We start from the raw sequence: 25,503 nt of genomic DNA, 5'->3' as shown, positions 1-25,503 counted from the left end.
TTTTAAAAATCAAAACATAACATTTTTAGACAGAGGAGCACCAGAAGTTTCATATGATTCTAATTTAATATGAGTGTTCCATACAATAATGCAAATGCAAAACCTAGCCGAATCGTTGTCATTTATGAATAAGATTGCGTGGATGTCTGTATCGAGATCGCAATCTTTTAATGATTAATCGTGCAGCTTTCATTTTTCTGAAGTGGGGTTCATGAAAATGTTGCCAGGGCAATAAAAAATAATCATTATTGTTGAGTCCTGCATACTTTTTCTTAAAAACACTGAAATTCTTCTTTACATTAGCATGTCCAATTTAATTACATATCAGAAATAAACTAATTAATTCATGCAATAATGTTTTGTATTTTAAATCCAATTTCATGAAAAAACACATCACAGAAAGAGATGATGGTTGATATTCTTGTTTATATTTCACTCGAAATGGATGATCAAGATGAATGCATTGTATTGTTAGACACACTATGCTCTATGCACTATGCTCTGGTTGAATTCTGAACATTTTAGCAAATGTTGTAGGTCATCAGAGAATTCCATGCATGAGGAACATTTGCATCCCGTGCACAAAATACAGACTGCATGCTAGTACGCTATTTTAGGCTCACTACAGAAAAAAACCTCTACTCACGTCATTTCCTCAAACACTTTGATCTTTTCACAGCCCTCTGGAGGCTCCCGTTTGAACATGTAGCTGTTGTTGGGTTTTGGAGATGAGGCGAACTTAGGCAGAGGAGAACTGCTGCCGCTGTCTGCAGGAAGAAATGACAAAACTCAAATTACTCTCTGGATTAATATCAGAGTTGAGAATCTGTACAACCCGCATGATATAATACAGCAAACTATCAATATCATATGAACTGTTATAACTTGATATATCTCCTTAACCAACAATCTGGCTTGATCACTAGTCTGTAGGTTTGACCTTTGTCTCTGTCGTCCAGCATCTCGTCAGTGGAGTATGGGCTGCCGTCATGTGAGCGGGGTGGGCATGCGGGTGAGGGGCAGGGCGACAGGCTAGAGCAGCTACTGGAGCGCCCAGGCACTGATGGCGTCTGAGTGTCTATACCACGACTGCTGCTGCTGCGCTGCTGGGGAGGAAACGGAGCCCTCCGTCCATCAGGAACCTCCAGCGCCTGAGTGCCAGTCAAAGAGAGAGTCTTTTAATAATTATGATCTGTGAACATGCTACTGTACAACAGTAGAATAAAACAGAGCACAAAATCAGTAAGATTGGTCTCATTTGTTAACATTAGTTCATGTAAGTTCACTGATGTATATGATAGTGATCAAAAACAAATCACCTTTTGAAAGTAATTGGAAGTTTCAAATAAAAATTCCCTTAATCCTACCCAATTCCTAAACTTAAACACTACAAAAACTACCTTACTAACAATTAATAAGCAGTAAATTAGGAGTTTATTGAGGCAAAAGTCGTAGTTAATAGTTTATTTTAAAGTGATAAAATATTTTAAAGTGAAACCAGAAATTGCATAAATTACAGATCCAGTAAAAAAATTCATTGAATCAATCATTCAAGCGATTCGTTCAATAACGCTGATTCATCCAGTAATGAAACGAGTCTTTATGAGTGAGTCGTTAAAGGGTTAGTTCACCCCAAAATGAAAATTCTGTCATTAATTACTCAATCCTACATTCCATTACTGTCATTCCAAACCCATAAGACCTTCGTTCATATTCAGAACATACATTAAGATATTTTTGATGAAATTCGAGAGCTCTCAGGCCCCTCCATTGACAGCAATTTGATTAACACTTTCAAGGTCCAGTGGTTCAACATTAATTTTATGAAGTGATGAGAATACTTTTTGTGCGCAAAACAAATAAAAATAACGACTTTATTCAACAATTTTGCCTGTGCCAGTCTCCTACGCAGCGCTCTCGAGATCTACGGCAGTCGATGCTTTTCACGTGAGCATCACGACGCATGCGCAGGAGCTGCAATGGAAACAGCGCAGGAGACTGGCACAGGCCAGAACAAAATTGTTGAATAAAGTTGTTATTTTTGTTGTTTTTTGCGCACAAAAAGTATTCTTAACGCTTCATAAAATTTAAGTTGAACCACTGTAGTCACATGGACTATTTTAACAAGTTTTTTAACAAGACTATTTCACAGTTTTTCTCAGTCGCTTTGGTACATTTCTCAGATCAGAATTGAAATTCTCAAAACTACCAGTTCAATCTTCACATTGTAGTCACTTGTGCACATCAAAAAAGCAGAGTCTCATTCCATGGGAGTCCATGCAAATGATTATGTTCAACTCTCTGCTGTTTCCTACATTATCAATTGCTTATGTCATGTTGATCAAAATGTATTATGATGGGTCTCTGTTGAATAGTCTCACCCACCACAACATTTAGCCATTAGTTCATAGCATAAGTCTTTACATGCAAAATGGTTGAACAAGTTGTCATAATATGTCAAGCATATTTCTATACATTTCCATTAGACGTTCATAATTCTACTTGTTTTTTTCTTTGTGCTATGCAGTGCTGTCTTTTCCTTTATGTATCGCAATGATATGGTCTGTCAACAAATTAAAGTACAAACAGTAAAAGCATAAATGTGAATCATGTCCAGTCTCTTGCAATCAAACTCCCACATACACTAAGGTGTAACCTACAATTTACAATAATTGTCTTCAAAACTTTAGCCATAGTTTACATCAGAACATCCCTCCAGAGTACACTGTTATATTGACAACATGACTAAGCAATTTGACCGTCTTATCCGTACACAATGACACAAGGACTTGTCATTCTGATGGCAGTGACATGTTCATTAACACAGATATTTACATTTGAGAGATGAACTAAGGATTTTGAGCAAGAGACTGGCTTTTGCAGGTAATCTATGGTGTTTTGCTATTTGTACGAATTGTTTTGAGAAATGCGAGGATGATTCGAAAAATGTACCAAAGCGACTGAGAAAAACTGTAATACATTTCTGGACCTTGAAAGTGTTAATTAAATTGCTGTCTATGGAGGGGTCAAAGAGCTCTCGGATTTCATCAAAAATATCTTAATTTGTGTTCCGAGGACGAACGAAGATCTTGCGGGTTTGGAATGACATGAGGGTGAGTAATTAATGACAGAATTTTCATTTTTGGGTGAATTATCCCTTTAAATCATTCAATAAATCCCCCCCCCAAAAAATAAATATATATTAATTTAAATGAATTTTATATTTTGAAATAGACTGGAGCAATTAAAACATTGTAATTATCTCTAGAACAACAGGCTACATGTTATAGTTAAGTTGTCTGTTTAGAATCGTGGGAGAATCGTGAGCTCTAAACAAAACAAATTGGGATTCTCAATTTATCCAGAGAATCATGCAGCTCTAGTAGCTCTAAAAAAAAAAAGTTATTTTGAATTGTAATAATATTTCACAGTATTACGGTTTTAACTGTATTTAGATCATGATTATACATTTTGATTATGATCATGATACAGTATATGATTAAATACATTATATTGGTTTTTAGACAAATACATTTGACAGGTACTGTATACTGTAAAAAAATATAAAATATCCATAAAAAGCTTTCCACCAAAACTATTCACACTATCTGATATCACTCAGTGACATGCATTTTCATTCATGCTAAACATTTGTACTTAGTGAGTATGCCTTGAGGAGTGCCCGTGTACCTTTAGCTCTTCTTTCTCTCCGTTGTCTTTGATGAAGACTTTCTCCAGCTCATGGTTGATGCCTTCCATGCTGCTGGGAACCCTGGAGATGGAGGGCTTTGGCACTGTGATGTTGGACAGTGGCATCTGTGCTGACTTCGACATGGACGACTGTATAGGGAGATGGTACAAATTTGCATTTCACAAACTATGCAGAAATTGTTGGCTGTATTTACTAAATACACTGATATTACAGTATGTGTGCGAGCATGTGCGGACCGGAGCTTGGCTGGCTGTGCTGATGGTAGTGAAGGTAATGGAGGTGGTGGTGGTGGTGGTGCTGGTACAGCAGTGGAGGGGGGAAAGACGCTCTTTACTGTCTTTACACTGCCGGCCTCCTCCCTGTTTACTGCGCTGCAGCTGGAGCCTGAGCTTAGCAATCTGAAAGTCACAGAAAGAAATATAAATTATAAGGACAGAGAAGACAACAAAGTAAGTAATTTTATCCTCTACAAGGCTGGTAAATAAAATAAAATATAAGCAGAATCTATAAAAAAAAGAGCTCAAGCTGGGACTCAAGCCCAACCATAATGGCTCCGATAAAATACCTTGAATTGACCTGAGTGCTTGCTGTAACTCAGCATGGCCACAAGAGGTCAATACAAAACAGGCAGTCATGTGAGAAGGCTCGCCTGGTAAATTCTTTACCAAAACACACTAATGTTTATGTTTATTAAGTTTTAAACGCCATGTTAGCATCAGGGGTATTTACATGACAAATACAAGGTCAATATCACAATCCATAAAATTTTAATTATTATATAAATCATTTCAACTTGACATCAAATACATTCAGGGATACAATCTGAAATATTGTTTCTGAATAAAAGTGTTTTCTAGCAATATCATACAAATTACAGTCCAACAGAATATGCTTAACAGTCAAAGGAAACTGACACAAGAGACATAAAGGAGGAACTTCCCAAAACATACTAATAAAAAAGGCAAATGTCTTTCCTCCTCTATTAAGAATGGTTACCCGTAGTAGGAAGAACGACAAGAAATAATTGAAATTGTAGACAATATAAAAAACAAAACAAGTGAAAACTCATCTCTTTCGTGAAACCTTAACCGCATCCTGCATCTTGTACTATTCTGAACGATGTCTGAAACCTTGTAGTGATAGATAGCACATCTTGTAGTGATGTAATTGCCTCCTTAAAATATATTGCTTGTTATATTACTCATTTGCAAGTTACTTTGAATAGAAGCATCTACTAAATTAATAAATGTACATATTGAAATGGAAATGTATATTTAACCCTCATGACCCAGGTCTCAATGTGATCCGTTTACTTTTGAGATTTTTCTGCAGTAAATTGCAGCTTTTATTGTCTGTAGTATGTCCTGAGGTGATAGAACAAGTCTCGACTTGTGTATTCCTACTGAAAAAAACAATTGGCTTTCTTTACATGGATGTTTGTCTTGATAATGTTACAGAACATTAGTCACCATGAATTCAAAATGGACACTTGTTAATTTTTTATGGAATATTGTAGTACTTATTAATTTATCCATGCACAGTTTTTTGAAAATGTATGTGCCCTTGTAATCTTTAATCAAAATAACTTCCTCTCCCTCTTGCAGCGACATCTCATCTCTGATGACGTGTTTACTGGCGTGAGGGCGGGACAACCTGTCACTCACATGAGATCACAACAGTAACAAACCACAACCATCCAATCAATTCCCAATGGAATTGGAATGGTTTTTGTTCTTATTCGAGAAGCCGTTTCACTCTGATATACATCACAATATGGAAGTAATGACTATTGTAACTTCCATTTCGTGCCAACTTTAAAGGGCACCTATTATGCAAAATTCACTTTTACCATAAATGTGTGTTGGTAGTGTGTGTATTAAAAAAATCAATAAAGGAGCCATTGGCTCCTATAATGGAAAAAATAGGAGCCAAATAATTTTTTTTTTTTTTAAAGTGCCACAAAATAATAAACATGTTTTAATTTTGTCATGTGTTGTCACATCTGCCCTCCTTTTCATTTTATTGCATTTTCATCCATCACTTGGCCACTGAGTATAGTTTGGCCTCCTCCTCATGCATCCTATAAATATTGGTGTATGTCTTGCAAACACCTAATAAATTTGTTATTCATTAGGAATATATGAAATGGAATGCATTGAATGTATTTTCTCGGGTAAATATGACATGATTATTCTTAAGCTGTTTAACTTACAAGCTCTTTCCAAGGTCGAAATGCTGATTGAGCAATCTGTCAGGACAGATTAAAGGGCGCCAAAACAACATTTCTTGTATTTCATGATAAAATCAACAGAATTTGAAAGCTAGAGATTTGTTAATTGTTTACTAAAAGTAACAAACACATTAAAAGTGACATTAAAGGTGACAAGTACAAATCGTGCTGCGATTATGGATGGCTGCGCTACAAATAATGTGAAGTTCAGGCAGTAACAGAAAACAACAAAGATTTAAAGATATTGAGGATAAGAATCCATATCAATATCAATTAAAAACAAGAATTGTTAACAATTAGTTTGCGTCCACACAGCTGACATGTTTTATCTGTTGTCGTTTATCCACGTAGTGTGCACGAAATAGACACTGCCTTCCTGCACTTTTAAAGTACCTAGATGCTCATTCATTGACACGTCTCCGTCGTTTTCTATCTCTCTCATGCTGGCACAGTTGTCAGCGAGCGTTGTTGCTCGATAGAGCTGAGGGCTTTGAAAAAGCCTGATATTTTTGTTTTGACATGTTTTTGACGCGGAAAGCTGATCTTCGCTGTCCCTGTGCGTATTTTGCTGCTCAAACTCAGTGCGGTTTTTTTCCGCTGCAACTTTGCTTTGTGTCGTCTCATTTGATAACGTCAACACAACAAAAGGTGTGATGGGCTAATCATCACAGAACATGCAGGTAAAAAGGCACACATTTTTTAATCATAACATTATATGCTTTCCAGCAGCCATATCACCCTGTAGCCCAAGACTGGTTTCCCACTGAAGCTAAGCAGGGCTGAGCCTGGTTAGTACTCGGATGGGAGACCAACTGAGAAAACTAGGTTGCTGCTGGTAGAGGTGTTAGTGAGGCCAGCAGGAGGTGCTCACCCTGTGGTCTGTGTGGGTCACACCCCAGTATAGTGATGGGGACACTATACAGTAACAAGCATCGTCCTTCAGATGAGACGATAAACCGAGGTCCTGACTCTCTTAAAAATCCCAAATTTGCCAATTGGCCCCTGTCCATCATGGCCTCCTAATCATCCCCATATATATATATATATATATATATATACGATTGGCTTCATCAATCTGTCTCCTCTCCACCAATAAGCTGGTGTGTGGTGGGCGTTCTGGCGCAACATGGCTGCCGTCGCATCATCCAGGTGGATGCTGCACATTGATGGTGGATGAGGAGATTCCCCTTTCTATATGTAAAGCGCTTTGAGTGCCAAGCAAAGCGCTATATAAATGTAACTAATTATAAATTATAATTATTATTATATGGTCGCCAGTGGCGATCTCAGCAAAAATATCACTCACAAATTAATATTTTTGGTCGCAAATGCGACAATTTTAGTCGAAGTCTAGAGCCCTGACACAACCACCCTATAATGATAAAAATCCAGCCACTCCTCTTTTTAATCCCCATAAAACCTCAACAGCCTCATAAAACAAGCCGTTTTCATTGTCTGGGCAATAGAGTGCTTTTAGGCCACGCCCAAATGGGGGGTCTCCATTGACTTTGTATTGCGAGAAGCATTATCTTGTAATTTCTGACTTATAACAAAAAACAGAACAATGTCTAAAAGCTGTTATGTGATGGGATAATAAGTAAACAAGCTTAAAAAACCCAGAACTACGTTTTTATAAGCTGTCGACCTAAAATAACAAGCGTTCAAGGACACAAACGTGGATACAGGCAATTGAGACAGAGCGCAACGGGTCATATTACTCTGAGAACTACGACCACTGGAGGGGAACGTAATTGGTGACAGGATGTGCTAATATATAATATATAAAACTGACATTTGGATATTTGACTTACCAGTGACAAAATGTTTAATGCGCACGTAGGCATACTGAGTGTCAGGATCCCACAATTGACCTATTCTTCCTGCTGATGCTTCACGTCTTATTGCCTGTATCCACTTTTGTGTCCTTAAACACAATTTTTTTTTAGGTCGACAGCATATATAAAATTAGTGCTGGGTTTTTTTAAAGCTTGTTTTCTGTTTATCCTGTCACATATCAGCTTTTAGACAATGTTCTGTTTTTTGTTATAAGTCAGAAATGACAAGGAGGCCGCTACTCGCAATACAAAGTCAATGGAGAGCGTTGGATTGTTTTCCCCTCCGGTGGGCGTGGTTTTCAGATTATGACGCGTGCCGTCTCTATGTGATGTCACATTGCGCAGGCCCCACCCACTATTAGCATAGTTTCCGCCTGAGCAAATTGTACACTGTCCGCCATTGTCTCAACGCCGGAGCAGCTGTAACGACAAGATGTCTCGTAAGCGATTGGAGTGTTTTGTTGTTGGATGTAAGAGGGAACACAGCAGTCTTCATTTACTCCTGACATCTGAGCAGCTGCAGTGGATTAGTTTTGTTTTTGAGCTCCCCAATATCCACAAATTCATTTGTCTCTGCCAATCATTTTGCGCCAGACTGCTTTGCGAACGAGGGTCAATACAAAACAGTTGTTGCTCAAAAGTTGTTACTGAAGGATGGATCAGTACCGACTACTTCAAGCTGTTGCATCCATCTTCTAACCTTCATAGTAAACTGGTTTGCAGAAATTACAATCTCCATGCAACATATATTTTCTTGTTCTGTAGGTATCCTGTTACATTTGCCACATGAGCACCTGTCCAACAATTAATAAGTGAACATTACACAACATGTTCAACATATTTGTGTGTTGTTTCTTTACAGCGCATAGCAAACTTTGTAACAATATTTGTGTGTGTGTGTGTGTGTGTGTCTGTTACTCATTCATCATTGCAAAAAAAACTCTACAACTAAATAAATTGATCAAATAACCATTCGGGAACTTCCTGATTCATTCTAAAAGTTGTTATTTCTGACGGAGTCTCTCCTTCATCAGTGTCCGACTCCAGTTCATACATACAGTGCATACGGAAAGTATTCACAGCACTTCCCTTTTTTCACATTTTGTTATGTTACAGCCTTATTCTAAAATTGATTAAATTAATTATTTTCCTCAAGCAATACCCCAAAATGCTACGTGAAAGAAGTTTGTTTGAAATCTTTGCAAATTTATAAAAAATAAAATAAATAAAAAATCACATGTACATAAGTATTCACAGCCTTTGCTCAATACTTTGTTGAAGCACCTTTGGCACCAATTACAGCCTCAAGTCTTTTTGAGTATGATGCTACAAGCTTGGCACACCTTTTTTTGGGCAGTTTTTCTCATTCTTCTTTGCAGGACCTCTCAAGGTTCATTAGGTTGGATGGTGAGCGTCGGTGCAAAGCCATTTTCAGATATCTCCAGAGATGTTCAATCGGGTTCAAATCTGGGCTCTGGCTGGGCCACTCAAGGAAATTCACAGAGTTGTTCCATAGCCAATCCTTTGTTATCTTGGCTGTGTGCTTAGAGTCATTGTCCTGTTGGAAGATGAACCTTCGCCCCAGTCTGAGGTTCAAAGGGCTCTGGAGCAGGTTTTCACCAAGGATGTGTCTGTACATTGCTGCATTCATCTTTCCCTCGATCCTGACTAGTCTCCCACCACCATGTTTCACTGTAAGGATGGCCAGGTGATGAGCAGTGCCTGGTTTCCTCCAGACATGACGCTTGCCATTCAGGCCAAAGAGTTCAATCTTTGTTTCATCAGACCAGAGGATTTTGTTTCTCATGGTCTGAGAGTCCTTCGGGTGCCTTTTGGCAACCTCCAGGTGGGCTGTCATGTGCCTTTTACTGAGGAGTGGCTTCCGTCTGGCCACTCTACCATACAGGCCTGATTGGTGAAGTGCTGCAGAGATGGTTGTTCTTCTGGAAGGTTCTCCTCTCTCCACAGGGAAACGCTGGAGCTCTGTCAGAGTGACCATCGGGTTCTTGGTCACCTCCCTGGCTAAGGCCCTTCTCCCCCGATCACTCAGTTTGGCCAGGGCAGTCAGCTCTAGGAAGAGTCCTGGTGGTTCCAAACTTCTTCCATTTACGGATGATGTGCTCATTGGGAACTTCAATGCTGCAGAAATTTGTGCTCTGACACGCGCTGTTAACTGTGGGACCTTATATAGACAAGTGTGTGCCTTTCCAAATCATGTCCAGTCAACTGAATTTACCACAGGTGGACTCCAATCAAGTTGTAGAAACATCTCAAGGATGATCAGTGGAAACAGGATGCGCCTCAGCTCAATTTTGAGCGTCATGGCAAAGGCTGTGAATACTTATGTACATGTGATTTGTATATATTTGTAATACATTTGCAAAGATTTCAAACTTCTTTCACGTTGTCATTATGGGGTATTGTTTGTAGAATTTTGAGGAAAATTATTAATTTAATCCATTGTGGAATAAGGTTGTAACAACAAAATGTGGAAAAAGTTAAGTGCTGTGAAAACTTTTTGGATGCACTGTATAGGACTGAACACCAGTATATTCGCGGTCAGTCATATTGCTTATACTGATGTCTTAGTAGTTATCCGAAGCAGAGATGTTAAAGCTCCGCCCTATTCTGGATACGGGGCTGGGAGCACCAGCTCATTTGCATTTAAAGAGAGAGACACACAAACAGCTTGCTTTTTTAACATGGTATGATAAATGATCTTGAGGATATTTTGAGCTGAAACTTCACAGACACATTCTGGGGACACCTGAGACTAATATTACATCTTGTAAAACGGGGCATAATAGGTCCCCTTTAAACTACAGCCAGCACCACACCAGAAGGTAACATTTCCATCCACCTCTGTTAAACTTTACAAATGTCAATCTAGAAACTGTGAAGACATGAACATTTGTTGAAAATGACTTGTACTTCATTTCCTTCAACAAGGCAGCAAAAATGCTGAAACAAAGGCTGTTTGAAAATTACAGTGGGGAAATGTAAATGTTTACTGGAGGTGCCGGGCAGTGCATTAACTGAAATTACACAGTATTTGTTCAGCGGTAACAAGGGGAAATCCTGAATGTGCTCTGTTGTAATGCCCTGCTAAGTATGTCAATATACACAACCTAAATCCACTTAAGAGGTGTAAGGGGTTATAAGCCACTAAGTGGAAGCACTTGACATGGACCTGGATAAAAATGTGGATACTGAGGACATGAACTTTCCATATACAGAGAAGGAAAGAAGGCCTAAACAGCATTTTCTTGGAAAATCTCCCAAATGGGAAACAGTAAGATTATTCAGGCCTTGCAAAATGAGCTCGCTGTGATGAACTCCTAAGAAGTCTCTTTTACTTGTGTGTTCGTGAATATGAATACGGACACAATCATGTAGCTGGAAATACAGCAGGAATTATGTGCAAGCAGCCAAAATGACAGATTCACATAAGAATTTAGGAGAAAAATATACAGAGCTGAAAATACCACAAAAAGGGTTTCTTTGATGTCTCAATTTAATTTAAGTATTAGAGGTACAAATCTCATGCTTTTTTCTGTGATACCTATAGAATATGTTTAATGCATTTTTTTAAACATAAAATTAAGTTAGCATGAAAACTAGCTAGATTAAATACATTGAATTCCTCAGAATTGTGACAGCCAAAAATAGCATTATTTGGATGTTTTCTACTGCATGACAGCTAGGAAAAAAATATTCTCATTACATTTTCTAAATGTTTATGCAAATTGAAGTTTTGATTGTGTTCATCAAGCTCAATATTTCAACTTGGGCTGTAACGATTTGACCATAAATAAAAATCTTGATTAATTCAACATTTTACCTCGATTACGATTAATGAATGATTATTTGTGCTCTTTTTTTTCTTTCCTTTTTTTGCCCTCATAGTTCACTGATTTCAAGGTTTGTACTGTAAATATTTTCTAATATTACAGGTGGGATATTTTTTCTAATGAAAAAGTGCATTTCTTTATGATTTTAAAATATTTGAAGGAAACTGCTCACTTTCAGCAGTTATTGTCAATGGGCCATATTTCTGTTTGTTGTACATCAGATAAATTAGCACAGTAGGCCTACATTACATTTATTTGAATGCATTAATGAGAGAGTGATTGTGTGTGTGAATTAGTCGTCTCTATTAGTTATGAAGCTGTGGTTTGTACTTACTTCAAATGTATTAAAGGTCCCATGGCATGAAATTTTCATTTTATGAGGTTTTTCAACATTAATATGAGTTCCCCTAGCCTGAATATTGTCCCCAAGTGGATAGAAATGTTGCTCGGTGTAAACCCGAGTTCTGGCTGTCTTTCTCTGCCTTTGAGAAAATGACAGGCCAGACGAGCCAATCCTGAAGTCTCCTGGTTTGACGTCCAAGCAGGAACGGTTACCTCCCTTTCCTCCGCCCAGAGAATCTGGCACACCCATGCAAACGCTCGCGAGATCATGGGTTGTGAACGAGTGAATGCTGGCAGTTTCTCAGTGTTTGGATGTACAAATGAAAACAGAAGTCTTTTTTCAGTTCCTTCTGATCTGTGATCAGTGATTTCTGATGTGTAGCTAATTATTTATTATTCGTGCACACACTGCGGCTTCTCTCTCTCCCGACAGAACGGTGTTTTCGTGTTTTCTATCTTGTGAGTCAGTGTTTTTGTACGTCCTCATCGCGTCTATCTGTTCTTAAATGTGCATACAGTCATGAGTTTCTGCTCAACATCTTTAGAGATAAACCTCACACACGCCGAAGCTCGGGCTGCACTGGCCGGTGGCATTCAACATCCCCGACCCCCAGTACTGCATCTGGCCCACAGCGGAGGCACCAAACGCGGCGTGAGATTAAGCAGAAGGGGGGTAAGCGTGAGCATATCCGGGCTAGCCAGCCTAGCCCCACAATAAACTGGATTACATTCGATTACTGCTGTTGTGTCTTTGTTTGCGCTGTGTACTCAACGCGCGTCACTGACGCTTTTATTTTATTTTAAAAATAATGCTATTATCAACACTTACTGTTAACTCGTTCATCTCGACAGCTGTAATGGTACTTTGCATGTGTTACAAAGTTGGTAATAATGATGAAGACGGACTCGGTGTGACTGGGACTCGTGTTTATTCAGAACTCTCAGATACAAACACAATAAACTCGCGCTGACTGACAGCGCTCTCACAACTCAGTAGTTACTATAAATAACTTTGTTAGCAATCGCTGAGCTCCGTCTCTGGTACATTAGTGATGTCCGGTTCGCGAACGATCTTTCTTTTGAACCGGTTCTTTTCAGTGAACCGAATCAGTTCACCAAATCGGACTGAATCGTTCTAAACGGTTCGCGTCTCCAGTCAGCGCTGATCCATAATTTACTAAAGTTACTAACTTTCTGACATGAGTGACAGTCCCTCCGACTAGAAATAGACTAATAACCTGAAGTATATGCTGTAACTACAACAGTTCAGACATGCTGAGAACTGATGTGAAGTGAACTCAGGTCCATCCGTCTCTCTGGCAGCAGCTCGTGCCTGCTCGTGCCTCGTAGACCTCGTTAAACCACGCCCCCTCCGCTCATTTAAAATGCAAAGATGTCAGCCAATCACAACAGTGGGCGTTTTTACTGAAGTCTCACAGCAGACACGCCTCTTGAAACAGGGCATTCAGCCACAGGGCAAACAGCAGTATAGAAAAAATGCCTTTTATTTCTAAATTATGACATTTTATGACGTAAAAGTCATACTAACAATATAAGTACACCTCAGGAAACATTATAAAATAATAGAAAAATGCCATGCCATGGGACCTTTAAAATCAATGCTATAACGGTTGAGTTTCTAAGCTACTATAGTATATATATATATATATATATATATATATATATCAGGGTTTTTCCTGGGTCAAAAATGGTCTTTGGTGGTGGCTGACAGACATGGTCATCCACACACACACGCACAGTAAAAGTACCCTACCCACGTGATCTGCAAGCGCAATATTGACAATAAATTACAAATAAATTCAAAGAAACACACAGTTTGTAATTTTATTTTCTTATCTTATTTTGATACCTTGACGTTAGTTTTTGTTCCTCATTTTTTACACTATTTACAGATAAATGTTTTGGTATATAATCATATCAATATTTAAAAATAGTATTAAAAAAAATGAACAAATAGCCAAATTTTTTACCATATACAATTTCATAAAATTATCAGCTAGCTAATAACAACTTTGTTCTGGTTTCACCTCACTCCAGTCTAAACCAAATTATTTTAGGCTATTTATTTTACTACACATTGTCAACATAAATAAGCTGAAAGACTGTGGATAATTCAAACGAATTCTTACTATCCACTCCTGCTAATGATTAATTAAACTGATTCGTTAGTTCAGTGTTGGACAGATCAGTTGTACTAACCAGTCGTTAAAATGATTCAGTTCAAAGGAGTAATTAGGTTACGAATCGGACATTAGCAGACGCGTTGTGTGCGAATCCTGTCTGTTAGAACATTGCGAAAGATTTGTCAACACACAGAAAACACTTCATAACTGGATAGGATTTGTTTCCCGTTTATTGAAAGTATGGTTTATGTCAGCTGGTCAGAGAAGAGTCAACGTTTTTTGAGCACAATTCACACCCTAGCAATAATTCAAGGAAAAAAAATGTCAGAATGCGCCACTTGCAACATGGATTAGGTCTTCCGACCTTTTGATTTTGATTAATATGTGAAATATTAGAAAGCTAAGTGCTTATTTTGAAGACAGAGAGAGTGCACGCGGGGTAGGGCTCTCTGCTCGTTCTCTCTGTCACTCAGTTAACATGCACCCTATAACAAGCGCAGCAGTCATCTACATCACTCATAAATCACAATAACTCGTCAAATTAGGCTTTGGCGGGACAGGGTCCTCAATAAACCCGGCTCCGGCGTGATGACACCGATCTTTCGAATATTCCTATTTAATAATTGTTTAATCGACATGTCATCCTCAATAAACCCGTCTCCGGCGTGATGACGCTGATCTTTCGAATATTCCTATATAATAATTGTTTAATCGACATGTCAACCTCAATAAACCCGCCTCCGGCGTGATGACACCGATCTTTCGAATATTCCTATTTAATAATTGTTTAATCGAGATGTCATCCTCAATAAACCCGTCTTCGGCGTGATGACGCCGATCTTTCGAATATTCCTATTTAATAATTGTTTAATCGACATGTCATCCTCAATAAACGCGTCTCCGGCGTGATGACTCCGATCTTTCGAATATTCCTATTTAATAATTGTTTAATCGACATGTCATCCTCAATAAACCCGTCTCCGGCGTGATGACTCCGATCTTTCGAATATTCCTATTTAATAATTGTTTAATCGACATGTCATCCTCAATAAACCAGTCTCCATCGTGATGACACCGATCTTTCGAATATTCCTATTTAATAATTGTTTAATCGACATGTCATCCTCAATAAACCCGTCTCCATCGTGATGACACCGATCTTTCGAATATTCCTATTTAATAATTGTTTAATCGACATGTCATCCTCAATAAACCCGTCTTCGGCGTGATGACGCCGATCTTTCGAATATTCCTATTTAATAATTGTTTAATCGACATGTCATCCTCAATAAACGCGTCTCCGCCGTGATGACCCCGATCTTTCGAATATTCCTATTTAATAATTGTTAATCGACATGTCATCCTCAATAAACCAGTCTACGACGTGATGACGCCGATCTTTTGAATATTCATATTTAATAATTGTTTAATCGACATGTCATCCTCAATAAACCAGTCTCCGGGCATGATGACTCCGATCTTTCGAATATTCCCATTTAATAATTGTTTAATCGACATGTCATCCTCAATAAACCGTTCTCTGGCGTGATGACTCCGATCTTTCGAATATTCCTATTTAATAATTGTTTAATCGAGATGTCATCCTCAATAAACCCGTCTCCGGCGTGATGACTCCGATCTTTCGAATATTCCTATTTAATAATTGTTTAATCGACATGTTATCCTCAATAAACCCGTCTCCATCGTGATGACACCGATCTTTCGAATATTCCTATTTAATAATTGTTTAATCGACATGTCATTCTCAATAAACCAGTCTCCGGGCATGATGACTCCGATCTTTTGAATATTCCTATTTAATAATTGTTTAATCGACATGTTATCCTCAATAAACCCATCTCCATCGTGATGACACCGATCTTTCGAATATTCCTATTTAATAATTGTTTAATCGACATGTCATCCTCAATAAACCCGTCTCCATCGTGATGACGCCGATCTTTTGAATATTCATATTTAATAATTGTTTAATCGACATGTCATCCTCAATAAACCAGTCTCCATCGTGATGACTCCGATCTTTCGAATATTCCTATTTAATAATTGTTTAATCGACATGTCATCCTCAATAAACCCGTCTCCATCGTGATGACACCGATCTTTCGAATATTTCTATTTAATAATTGTTTATTCGACATGTCATCCTCAATAAACCAGTCTACGGCGTGATGACGCCGATCTTTCGAATATTCCTATTTAATAATTGTTTAATCGACATGTCATCCTCAATAAACCCGTCTCCATCGTGATGACACCGATCTTTCGAATATTCCTATTTAATAATTGTTTAATCGACATGTCATCCTCAATAAACCAGTCTCCATCGTGATGACACCGATCTTTCGAATATTTCTATTTAATAATTGTTTAATCGACATGTCATCCTCAATAAACCCGTCTCCATCGTGATGACACCGATCTTTCGAATATTTCTATTTAATAATTGTTTAATCGACATGTCATCCTCAATAAACCAGTCTCCATCGTGATGACACCGATCTTTCGAATATTCCTATTTAATAATTGTTTAATCGAGATGTCATCCTCAATAAACCAGTCTACGGCGTGATGACGCCGATCTTTCGAATATTCCTATTTAATAATTGTTTAATCGACATGTCATCCTCAATAAACCCGTCTCCATCGTGATGACACCGATCTTTCGAATATTCCTATTTAATAATTGTTTAATCGACATGTCATCCTCAATAAACCAGTCTCCATCGTGATGACACCGATCTTTCGAATATTCCTATTTAATAATTGTTTAATCGACATGTCATCCTCAATAAACCCGTCTCCATCGTGATGACACCGATCTTTCGAATATTTCTATTTAATAATTGTTTATTCGACATGTCATCCTCAATAAACCAGTCTACGGCGTGATGACGCCGATCTTTTGAATATTCATATTTAATAATTGTTTTATCGACATGTCATTCTCAAAAAACCCATCTCTGGCGTGATGACGCAGATCTTTCGAATATTCCTATTTAATAATTGTTTAATCGACATGTCATCCTCAATAAACCCGTTTCCGGCGTGATGACGCCGATCTTTCGAATATTCCTATTTAATAATTCTTTATTCAACATGTCATCCTCAATAAACCAGTCTACGGCGTGATGACGCCGATCTTTCGAATATTCCTATTTAATAATTCTTTATTCGACATGTCATCCTCAATAAACCAGTCTCCTGTGTGATGACGCCGATCTTTTGAATTTTCCTATTTAATAATTGTTTAATCGACATGTCATCCTCAATAAACCCGTCTCCATCGTGATGACACCGATCTTTCGAATATTCCTATTTAATAATTCTTTATTCGACATGTCATCCTCAATAAACCAGTCTCCTGTGTGATGACTCCAATCTTTCGAATATTCCTATTTAATAATTGTTTAATCGACATGTCATCCTCAATAAACCCGCCTCCGGTGTGATGACTCCGATCTTTCGAATATTCCTATTTAATAATTGTTTAATCGAGATGTCATCCTCAATAAACCCGTCTCCATCGTGATGACACCGATCTTTCGAATATTCCTATTTAATAACTGTTTATTCGACATGTCATCCTCAATAAACCAGTCTACGGCGTAATGACGCCGATCTTTTGAATATTCATATTTAATAATTGTTTAATCGACATGTCATCCTCAATAAACCCGTCTCCGGCGTGATGACGCCGATTTTTTGAATATTCCTATTTAATAATTGTTTAATCGACATGTCATCCTCAATAAACCCGTCTCCGGCGTGATGACGCTGATCTTTAGAATATTCATATTTAATAATTGTTTAATCGACATGTCATCCTCAATAAACCCGTCTCCATCGTGATGACACCGATCTTTCGAATATTCCTATTTAATAATTGTTTAATCGACATGTCATCCTCAATAAACCAGACTCCGGCGTGATGACGCCGATCTTTCGAATATTCCTATTTAATAATTGTTTAATCGACATGTCATCCTCAATAAACCAGTCTACGGCGTGATGACGCCGATCTTTCGAATATTCCTATTTAATAATTGTTTAATCGAGATGTCATCCTCAATAAACCCGTCTCCGGCGTGATGACTCCGATCTTTCGAATATTCCTATTTAATAATTGTTTAATCGACATGTCATCCTCAATAAACCCGTCTCCGGCGTGATGACTCCGATCTTTCGAATATTCCTATTTAATAATTGTTTAATCGACATGTCATCCTCAATAAACCAGTCTCCGGTGTGATGACTCCGATCTTTCGAATATTCCTATTTAATAATTGTTTAATCGACATGTCATCCTCAATAAACCAGACTCCGGCGTGATGACGCCGATCTTTCGAATATTCCTATTTAATAATTGTTTAATCGACATGTCATCCTCAATAAACCAGTCTACGGCGTGATGACGCCGATCTTTCGAATATTCCTATTTAATAATTGTTTAATCGAGATGTCATCCTCAATAAACCCGTCTCCGGCGTGATGACTCCGATCTTTCGAATATTCCTATTTAATAATTGTTTAATCGACATGTCATCCTCAATAAACCCGTCTCCGGCGTGATGACTCCGATCTTTCGAATATTCCTATTTAATAATTGTTTAATCGACATGTCATCCTCAATAAACCAGTCTCCGGTGTGATGACTCCGATCTTTCGAATATTCCTATTTAATAATTGTTTAATCGAGATGTCATCCTCAATAAACCAGTGATCTTTCGAATATTCCTATTTAATAATTGTTTAATCGACATGTCATCCTCAATAAACCCGTCTCCGGCGTGATGACGCCGATCTTTCGAATATTCCTATTTAATAATTGTTTAATCAGCATGTCATCCTCAATAAACCGGTCTCCGGCGTGATGACTCCGATCTTTCGAATATTCCTATTTAATAATTGTTTAATCAACATTTCATCCTCAATAAACCCGTCTCCGGCGTGATGACTCATATCTGATATGACCTCTGACCTGTAAAATTGTCAGAATAACAATCATACACTGTTTGTTAATTGGCCAGAGGAGAACTGGCACCCCGACTGAGTCTGGTTTCTCCCAAGGTTTATTTTTCTCCATTATGCCACCTGATGGAGTTTTGGTTCCTTGCCACTGTCACCTTTGGCCTGGCTTGCTCAGTTGGGGACACTCAATTTTCAACTAAATATCCAAATAAATGTAATTACTAAACTAAATTAAATACATCAACTAAATTACAGATCTGCCCACATTGTCACTGTATGATAATTGAAATGAGCTAGATGACATCACCGTTTTCTCCAGAGCAGCTGTACAGCCGAATCAAATTCTGTTGCATTATTTTCCTGTTTAACACTGAAGCTGCTTCGAAACAACATATAAATAAAGTTGACAAGGCTGAAAAAAAAAATGGCAAAGCCCATAGAAAATGAAGTGCAAATAAAGTAGCTTGTTTTCTGAAGGTTAACCCCAGTGTCATTAGTTGTTTTTCCCAGCAAAAACTGATACTAATAATGTCAATTCTGAGCAGACACACTTTTGTTTGGGGGTTTGCACAGGAAATGAATTACTCTGCATGTGCACGTTGTTTATGCAAAAGAGGACTATAAGACCTCTGTAAATCATACAGGTTTGTGCACATCAACGATCAGGGCGTTCCATCAAAACAATGTCTCAATTGATAAAACTGTGACTTCAGAGCGAAAGGACACACATGACATGACTTTGCACATATTACTTGCTCTGAAACCCACACGCCCCTATTGTTCCAATTTCCAAAGCTTGGAGGTGATGGAAAAGCCATAAATTGTCAGGAGGGGGATGATGGTTGTTGCAGAGAAGGGAAGTTGATTGTTAAAAGGGGAGATAGTCTTATCTTACTGTTCCCTGAATCGTCAGGGTTGGGCTGAAAGCCCGTGATAAGGCTGACTCTGCTGCGGCTAGCGTTAGCAATAACACGCCGCTTAGCGCCGGAAGTCTGAAGCCACACAGGAAGTTATATATAGCAGCGGGTGCAGGAGGAGACGGATGGGTCGTCGTGTTTGCCATTCTTGTACAGAGCTGGGTAACGGGTTTCATTTCCACCGCCTCCCCCCATACGAGTGGCTACATCGCTGGCCACACAGGATGAGATCATCGCAAATGCAGAAGTGCAGCGCTCATCACTTTCAGGACAGTGAGAGCTCTGTTAATAGCTGTTAGTGTGATTGCACTTTCTTGTTCTCCAAACCCAAGGGGAAAAACTACACAGCTGCGTGCGCAAGACACACTTCATCTAGTGTTTCACTGTTAAAAGGGAGTGTGTTTTGCGCTACTGGTGTAAGTGCATGTGTGCGCGCATACCTCTTTAAGATGGTCAGAGCTGCCCCACGATGCTGAGCGCTGGTGTGTGCTCCTTTTCTCTTCGGTCTCGTCACTCCAACATCCAGGAGTCTAAAACACAAAATACACTTTTGGTTTTTTATTATGTTGAGGACTTTATAAGGTTTTTATATAAAGCTAGTTCTAATTAATGCAGACTAACTTCATATTTTTAATAATTACAAAAGATATATTAATATCTTATAATATATTATACACATTCAAATATAATATACACAACCATTCAAAAGATTGGTGTTGGTATTTATTTTTTTAAGTCTCTTATGCTCACTAAAGCTGCATTCAAAAAATGACTCCAGTCTTCAGTCACATGATCCTTCAGAAATCATTCTAATATGCTGATTTGCTGCTCAAGATTTTTTTTTTTTTATATTTAATGTTGAAAACAGTTATATTTTTGTGGAAACTGTGAAACATTTTTTTTTTCAGAATTCTTTGATGGATACAAAGTTCAAATCTTTTGTAAATGTATAAATGTATTTGCTGTCCCTTTTGATCAATTAAATGCTGTTTTTGTTTCTTTAAAAAACAAAATATTGACTTTTAAACGACAGTGTACACTTTACTTTTCTTTATACTTCTTTATACTTTACTTTCTTTATACACTTTTCTTTTTACCTCTGCTGGTCCCATATAGAAGTTTTGTAAGATTTAGTTAATTTCTGTGGATTCAAATTGTAGCTAAGTAAACACTCACACACAGATAAATCACATTCCCATGCATTATCCTCCTGACCCACTATTTCACACCAAAATCACAAAGGCTGCATTGTTCCTGCAAATGGTTCCTCAATAAACAGTCACCTACATTCCTTTTAAAAACAACATTCTCTGTTACTATAGAAAAGTCTGCGGGCACACGTGGACGTGATGTTTGCACTCAGGTTTGTTATTTGTTTAGTCAACCCACCATGCAGCACACACACTGTATAATGTGAACTAAGCACATGAGTGAGGCCCTGAAGTGTCACAATCCAGTGTGATTAGCAGCCTGTTATGAAAAAAAAAATCTCTTATAAGATATGTCCACTGATATCTTCCTATTTTTTGTACCTAACTGTACAATTGAGCTTGTGTGTATAGTTCATGAAGAATAGCTAAAAATGTTTGCTAGAAAATACTACTAATTTTAGGCAGTTTAAGAGCTAACAGGCTTGATTCATCAAACTACATTTTCCCTTCTCTGTGGCAGGATGAGAATGATAAAACACACAGTGAAAGCATCAAATACATGACTTATGGTCATCCTCGGCTCCTAATTTTGTTGCACTAGCACTAAACAACTTCCTGTCTTTGTCACTGGAGAAAAAGAGAGAAAGAAACACAAAATTGCCCAACATGAAAGTGAAAGTGGTAACTCATACTTGGAATTTGTCCACTGCATTTAACCCATCCAAGAGGGTAAGTAATTAATGACAGAATTGTCATTTTTGGGTGAACTAACCCTTTAAGAGAACCTCAGTCATTTCCTGGTGGTATAGAGGGTATGCATTGACGTCACTTTCCTGCCGGAAACACGTAACACATTAATTAAATAATTAATTATATAAATATCGAATTGAGGAGTTGTCAATATAATATATAACAATACAATAGGGTATGATTTTACCCCAAAATTCAACATATTATCACAATATGATAATGTCTTGGTTATGTATGGTCACCCTTGTTCCCTGAAGGAGGGAACAGAGACGTACGTCAGAGATGATTCGAAGAAATGGGCTTGCGAGCGAGATCGCATTTCGTCGGTGTCACAATCTAGTGTTGATCAAAACTCTCAAAGATGCTGGAGAACTGGAGAACTGGAAAATAGGAACTTTAATCACAAAACCTCACGATACACGCAGGAAACACACCAGTTAACATAGACGACAGACAAACAATGAGAACTAAATACACAGGGCAAATGAGATAATTAACAAGACACAGGTGATTGAAATAACTAATTAGACAGACTGGGGAAAACTAGGTCACAGGGACTGAACTTAAAGCAATGAAAACAACAGACATTTGGACAGTCGGATCATCTCTGACGTATGTCGAGAAAGGGACTGAAAGGGAATTGCAAATCTACATTTCGCTGCCTGGAGTCCAGTTGTTTCTGTGAACTGCAGTGATCCATTTGCTTATATTTTATGTCGCTTTTGGGAGTCTGTAGAAATATACCTCAGATTTCTTGTCAAATCTATGTGTATAGTCATTCTCAAAGCTCTTTCCCGTTTTAAATCAGTTTTTTTGTGTTTTTCGCAGCATTCATTCTGAAAACCAATGCTACCACTCAGTCTTTTTGCCACTCTGTGGCCGCAACCGCAGTCACTCCTGCCGACGGTGACGTCACGTGCATACCCTCTGTTTAGAATAGAACCCGCAACATTCAGGTTACAAGTCAGACTCTCTAATCGTGTCTACACAGGCTTCGACGTGACAAAGCGACCGTTGCAAATCCATTTGTCCTCTATGAGAAGTATCGCAAGTGCTTTGGGTACGTCATAAATAGAACAAGGCATCAGTTTACTGACAGGAATTTGTCTTGCCGTGGCGCACTGCACTATATCCAGTGTAGACAACATCTCTGGTTATATTGTGTTATATTGTCTTTTGTTGCATCGCATCACGCCACTCGCGTCCAGTGTAGACATGGTGTTAGGCCACGACTGTGGATTTTATTCCAACCAAAGTAATTCATTTCTTATTTTAAAGGTCCCATGACATGGAAAATTTCACTTTATGATGTTTTTTAATATTAATATGAGTTCCCCTAGCCTGTATATGGTCCCCAAGTGGCTAGACATTTTGATAGGTGTAAACCAAATTCTGGGTGTCCTGCTCTGCCTTTGAAAAAATGAGAGCTCAGATGAGCCGATCTGGAATCTTCCCTGTATGTCGTCATACGAGGAAAGGTTACCTCCCCTTCCTCTCCTTTGCCAGCCTAGAGAATTTGGAGAAAATGGATTCAGTTTATTTTAGTCTCAATGTCAGCACAGGCTTTACAAACAGACTTTTACGATATGGATTCGACAGCACCGCCACAAACAGTGAGTAACAGTGTTCATTAATTTCTGATCTGTGATCAGTGATTTCTGAAGTGTAGCTAATTATTCAAGTTCACACAGACTTTCTTTATAAATTGTTTAATACTGTTCATGCATCAGTGACTAAACGATCAACTTCACATCGTTTCTGTTAGTAGCATGAACCAAATCTGTTATTTCAATTTTGATTAGACGCTAGATTAGCGATCAAAGAACACTCTTTATAATGTTTAGATCTGTCAATCACACGTCGCGAGTGTATCTGCACACTTGCCCAAAATGCCGTTATATGAATGACGCTGTTATGCTGCACAAAGCTCTTACTGTATTCCTGTCGATGTTGTGTTTGCTGTTAGTTGTGGTGAAAGCATTTTGTGAGAGAAATAGCATTGTAATGACGAGATCACTGCATTCACGCGATCAACAGACTGCCTGTGTAGGCTACTCAATGCTCGTCACTGCAGCCTTTCATGTGATGGGAAAAGATTTTTACGATTTTACGATTCATTAATCTCGACAGCTGTAATAGTAAAAAAAAACTTAGTAAAAGTATTCGAGAGGGGTTCCACATGTTACAAAGTTCGTAGATTAAGGAGGAAGAAGACAGGGTCGGCATGACTGGGACTCATGTTTATTCAGAACTCTCAGATACAAACAAAATAAACTCGCTCACAGCGCTCTCAACAACTCAGTACAATATAACTTTCTCATCAATCTTTCTCCAGCTCTCCATCTCTCTGGTCCACAAGTGCCCAGTACGTCTCTCTCTGGCAGTGCGTGCAGACCTCGCTAAACCACGCCCCCTCCGCCACAAACTCTAATACTCATTTCAAATGCAAAGCTGTCAGCCAATCACAACAGTGGGCGTTTTCACTGCGATCTCACAGCAGACACGCCCCTTCAAACAGAGCATTCAAGCCAGAGGGCTAATATCATTTATTTCTAAATTTTGTCATTTTATGATGTAAAAATCATACTAACAATATAAGTATACCTCAGGAAACATTATAAAATAATAAAAAACCTTTTTTTGTATAATTGCATTAAAGGTGGGGTAGGTAAGTATGATCTAAAACACTTTTGTCCAAATTTGTTTAAACTGTCTTTATATGTCAATACATAATTAAAATTTAGTACTCTGAAAAAGAGAGTATAAAAATCGAGTGACTCTAGACTTTTTAATCTGCAATAAACACCGCTCATTATTTTCGTTCGGGCCGAAACAAGTGATTGGCTTGGGCGACTGTCACTCTCTCTCGCTACCATGGCTACCACCGCTTTTGCTACAGGATCTGCCCACATGCGCGCGCTCCAGTGTTGCCAAGTCGGGCTACTTCAAAAACTGTTGCCGCGGCTGTTTTTCATGTCCGCGGGTTGAAGCGACCCCAATTATGTGATGTTTTGCCCCGGGATTTGCGAATTTTATCAGGCAGCCCTACCAAAAAGACACATATTTTACCCCCCAAATGCGATTTTTACCGGAGAAACACGATTGGGCTTGTTTTGGGCTAGTTTTGAGTAGCAATTGGGCGGATTTTGTTGTGAAAACCTGGCAACCCTGGCGCACCCGTTTGAGTTCAAGAGGCTGTATTTCTGCTGGACAGGTAATCTTTCATTTTGATTATACATTTTTTGGTTTATGATTTCATGAAGCATGTCTCACTAGCACACGTAGCTGCCTAATATAGCTAACATAACATTACTTAGCATAAAGTTACAATGTTATACACTTAGCGAGCCATTAGTAGAGATGATAAATACTCAATATGCTTAGCTCAAGTTGATCGCTGTAGTGTTGAATTTCGCAAAATGTAACTTTAGATAACAAAATGCATGTGTAAAAGCTGGTACACCGCATCCAGGAACTTTTTTTTAGAACTAAGTTAGCTTTAGCTACTACTCTCTGTCTAAACTCTTCTACCATGTTCACCGGGAACTTTACCTGCACGTTTATTTCGGCCCTTGGTTTGTT

The 25,503-nt window shown here is 38.3% G+C and overlaps 1 protein-coding gene across 1 annotated transcript in view; it reads right to left on the bottom strand.

Moving 5' to 3' along the window:
* The window catches only part of glcci1a (glucocorticoid induced 1a), a 71,444-nt gene that overhangs the window by 7,508 nt on the left and 38,433 nt on the right, over nucleotides 1–25,503 (bottom strand). Inside the window, exons 3-7 of the mRNA XM_079828781.1 lie at nucleotides 20,461–20,550; nucleotides 3,949–4,110; nucleotides 3,691–3,840; nucleotides 941–1,151; nucleotides 647–767 (exon numbers count right to left, since the gene is read on the bottom strand). Of these exons, the coding sequence (XP_079684907.1) occupies nucleotides 647–767; nucleotides 941–1,151; nucleotides 3,691–3,840; nucleotides 3,949–4,110; nucleotides 20,461–20,550 (734 nt within the window). The remainder of the gene's footprint in view (nucleotides 1–646; nucleotides 768–940; nucleotides 1,152–3,690; nucleotides 3,841–3,948; nucleotides 4,111–20,460; nucleotides 20,551–25,503) is intronic.

The sequence above is a fragment of the Gobio gobio genome, assembly GCF_949357685.1.
Source record: "Gobio gobio genome assembly, chromosome: 11".
Classification (NCBI taxonomy): domain Eukaryota; kingdom Metazoa; phylum Chordata; class Actinopteri; order Cypriniformes; family Gobionidae; genus Gobio; species Gobio gobio.
Note: the sequence above shows the minus strand (reverse complement) of the source record. Positions and strands in the feature narration are given on the sequence as shown.